We start from the raw sequence: 3,475 nt of genomic DNA, 5'->3' as shown, positions 1-3,475 counted from the left end.
GTGCAACAAGCAGCAAATCATCCATGTAATGGGCGATTTGGCATCCTGGCAGTGCCTTTCTCACTGGTTCTATGACTCTGCTCACCACAAGTTGACAGATCGTAGGTGAACAGACCATACCTTGCGGAAGAACCTTCCACTGGTACCTCTGAGCTGGCTCTCGATTATTTACAACCGGAACTGTGAATGCAAAGGCTTCCCTATCCTGTTTAGCCAATGGGATAGAGAAGAAACAATCCTTTAGATCAATGACCATCAGAGGCCATCCCTGTGGGACTGCTGACAACAAAGGTCCCCCTTGCTGGACAGGACCAAAGGGGATGATCTGTGAATTGACTGCTCGGAGATCGTGGAGCAGCCGAAACGATCCAGAGGCCTTCTGAATGACAAAGATGGGCGTGTTCCAATTGCTAAGCGATGACTCTATATGGCCTAGTGCAAGTTCTCTGGAAACAAGCTGTATGAGCGCTGCCAATTTTTTAGCAGGAATGGGCCACTGATCCACCCAAACAGGAGATGTATCCTGTTTCCAACGCAGCGGAATCGCATGCTGCAGCGCCAAGTGGTGGACAGTGGCCCTTAGGATAAATTTGTCAGCCGTAACCCAATGAGAAGAAGAAGATCTCTGCCTAGCAGAGATCCCCTGATCGGAGCTATATTGGGGGTGATGAAAACCGTTTTTTCTATTGAGCCATCTCGATTGATGATTGAAATTCCCACTTCCGCATCCGACACAGAGGTGGTCATTTCACCCCCCACCCCTATCAGGACCTTTGATGTTGCAACCTTTGGCCACTGGAATGGCCAATCGCGCTCTGCAATAACAGTAACATCTGCACCAGAGTCCAACAAAGCTGTAAGGTACACCGTCCTAGGACCTAGTGTAGGCACTCCAGGGTCCAACGTCATCATGACCCTCACCAATGGCCTATCACCTAGATCCATGGTCAGCGCCACCGTGTGGTCAACACGCTTGGCCCATTTTAATGAAGCGGGAAGGGGCCCTGGGCCGCTGGCACCCTCCCGTTCCAGTTTCCCTGCGGCAAAACCTCAAATTTTCGACAGTGACGCGCAACATGTCCAACCCCATTGCACAACTGACAACGTTTTCCTTGCGGCTTGCTCTGCCCAGCTTTCTTGGGGCATTGTGCTTTAAAATGACCATGCTGCCCACACTTGAAACACAGACCTTTTCCCTTCTCATCCCCGGTGCGAGCTGCCATCATCACTGCAGATTTAATCGCAGAGCTGACTTCGGCAGCCATCCCCTGCACAGCAGTTGCCAAGCCATCATTATTGGAGGGAGTATTTTTCTGATGATCTAGCACATATTTGATAATCTCCCCTGGGGTGTTCAAAGTTCCAGGAGCTGCCCTAATTATCTGCTGAACGTCCGGGAGCGACTTTTGCTTGAGACAGTCTATCACAACCAAAGGCTGGACTCCCTTCGGGAGGTCAGACCCTTCAATGGCACGAATCAAGCGATTTGCAAAATCAGAAAATGACTCAGAAGGCTCCTGTTTGATGTCGGACCACGGGAGCACAGGCTCCGCAACTTTAGCCACTGTCCGCAGCGCCTGAAAGGCTGCCTTTGTAAGCGCAGCTAACTCCCCCTCTCTCAGCCCTCTTGCTTGATCCTCCGGGGACCCCACCATACCATCTGCTAGTCCCTGAAGGCGCAAGAGAGTAGTTCTTTCAACCCTAGCTCCACGGCCCTGACCTGTATGCGCATTAGCCGGATGATTGTTATTACGAGCTGCCTCAGCGACAACAGCCTGAAGCAATCTATTCCATTCATCATACCACAGCGTGTACTGCACGGGCTCAAGAATCACCCTCATGAGACTGACCACATCGTACGGCAGGAGACTCGAGGCCATGAGAGCCTCAATTGCTGACATAGTTACCGGAGAACGCAAGCCCTTGTTCTTAACTAACTCTGCAAGGCGAGTAATCGCCTTGGAATCCAGAGGGGTCCAAGCCGGACCATCCTGTTTCACTATTATCGGGAGGGCAAAAGCTGTTGTTTCCGGGTCGGCTGTCTGGAGGTCCTCCCTTGTCTGGGCCCAATCAGTGAAAGTGGGTGGGCTCCACGGTACGGGTGCCGTGGGGCCACATCCCCCTTGGGCGGCCCCCTGGGCGGCCCACGCAGGACCACATCCCCCTTGGGTGGCACCTTGGGCGGCTTGGCCAGCCCCTTGGGCGGGCCACATGAAATCATCACACCCACATTCACCTTCACTATCACATGGGTTGGCACAATCCCCCCCTTTCTGGGCATATGCACAGCAACAATAGGGACCCGACAGCAAAGAAGTACCACCCCTCCTTACACTTTTCCTTGGTGACACCACACCTCCCCCTTTCAGCTCTGGTGGGACCACACCTCCTCCTTTCAGCTCTGGTGGCACCACCATGCCTCCCCCCTTTCTCTCTCCCTTGTCCTTGTTCTTATCAGGTACAGTAGCAACATCGCATTCCTCGAGGGGCTTCCCTCCCCCTTCATCCCTGTAGGCGTCCAATGAAGGATACGAGGAGTTAGGATAGGGGGGCGGAGGCGGGGTGTCCTCCTGTTCAGGGCTGCCTTCTGGAATGTCTGTCTTAGGCGAAGGAACAGGTGTGTTCGGGGGAGCCGGCGCCATCTTGCCTTGCACTGAATCTGTAAGAGAGTCAAGACTCCCCCCCCGGCCTCCCCCCGTCTCCAAACCCAGAATTTCTCTAGCACGTTGGTTTGCTAGCTTCTCCTCCCGTGCTGCTTTCAGCGCCTCCAAGATAAGTCCCCATACTTTGAATTCTGATACTTTTCGAGTGGCCAGCGACCTTTGAGATAGTGCGGCCGTAATTCCATCCCATCTGCCAGGATTGTATAAATCAGACGGGTTTGTTAAAAGCCCTTCCTTTTCCAGCAGCGAAAGAACTGCTGTTACCTCCTTTTTGGAAGGAGCCTGTTTCCCACAGTGAAGTTTGCAAGCGTGAAGAATTACCTTGATAACGGCTTCCATGTCGCCCCGGCCGAACGTAGTTCTCCTGGCCGCTCCCTGGCGCTTCCCCGAAGGTTCCTGGGGGTCCCCGAGATTCCGAGATTCCGGGATTCCGAGCTCGCTCTCCCACCTGTCGAAGAGTGATGGCCACTCCTCTTCGACCCTGGGCTTCCACTACTCCGCGACGAGAGGATTCGCTACCGCAGTGGGATCCTGCTGCCGTTTAGCAGACAACTACCTTGCTCCAAAAGTCCCTAATCACGCCTAATCGTGACGAATCACGTCGGCGGTCACCATTTGAAGGCTTTATGATCGTTAATGGCTTTACGATCTCTCGCCTCCAACTGAAGCAGTAGTTAGACCAATTACCAAGTGACACCAAGGTGGTAGCGTGGTAAAATGGCGATTTATTGAAGCACACATGACCTTATATAACCTTTGTCCACTTCGTCTACGCCTACTGTATTACACGTAGCAAGATTCTTCCAGAATAT

General features: G+C 53.0%; 1 protein-coding gene across 1 annotated transcript; it reads right to left on the bottom strand.

Annotated features, from left to right (window-relative positions):
- Window positions 1-579: 579 nt before the first annotated feature.
- Window positions 580-3,002, bottom strand: LOC146759451 (uncharacterized). The gene is given in 2 exon segments (XM_085510787.1): window positions 580-966; window positions 969-3,002. Coding segments are annotated over 2 exon segments (2,421 nt in total).
- Window positions 3,003-3,475: the final 473 nt, after the last annotated feature.

Source organism: Coturnix japonica, chromosome 10, assembly GCF_054131305.1.
Source record: "Coturnix japonica strain WE chromosome 10, WE-NBRP24, whole genome shotgun sequence".
Lineage (NCBI taxonomy): Eukaryota > Metazoa > Chordata > Aves > Galliformes > Phasianidae > Coturnix > Coturnix japonica.
Note: the sequence above shows the minus strand (reverse complement) of the source record. Positions and strands in the feature narration are given on the sequence as shown.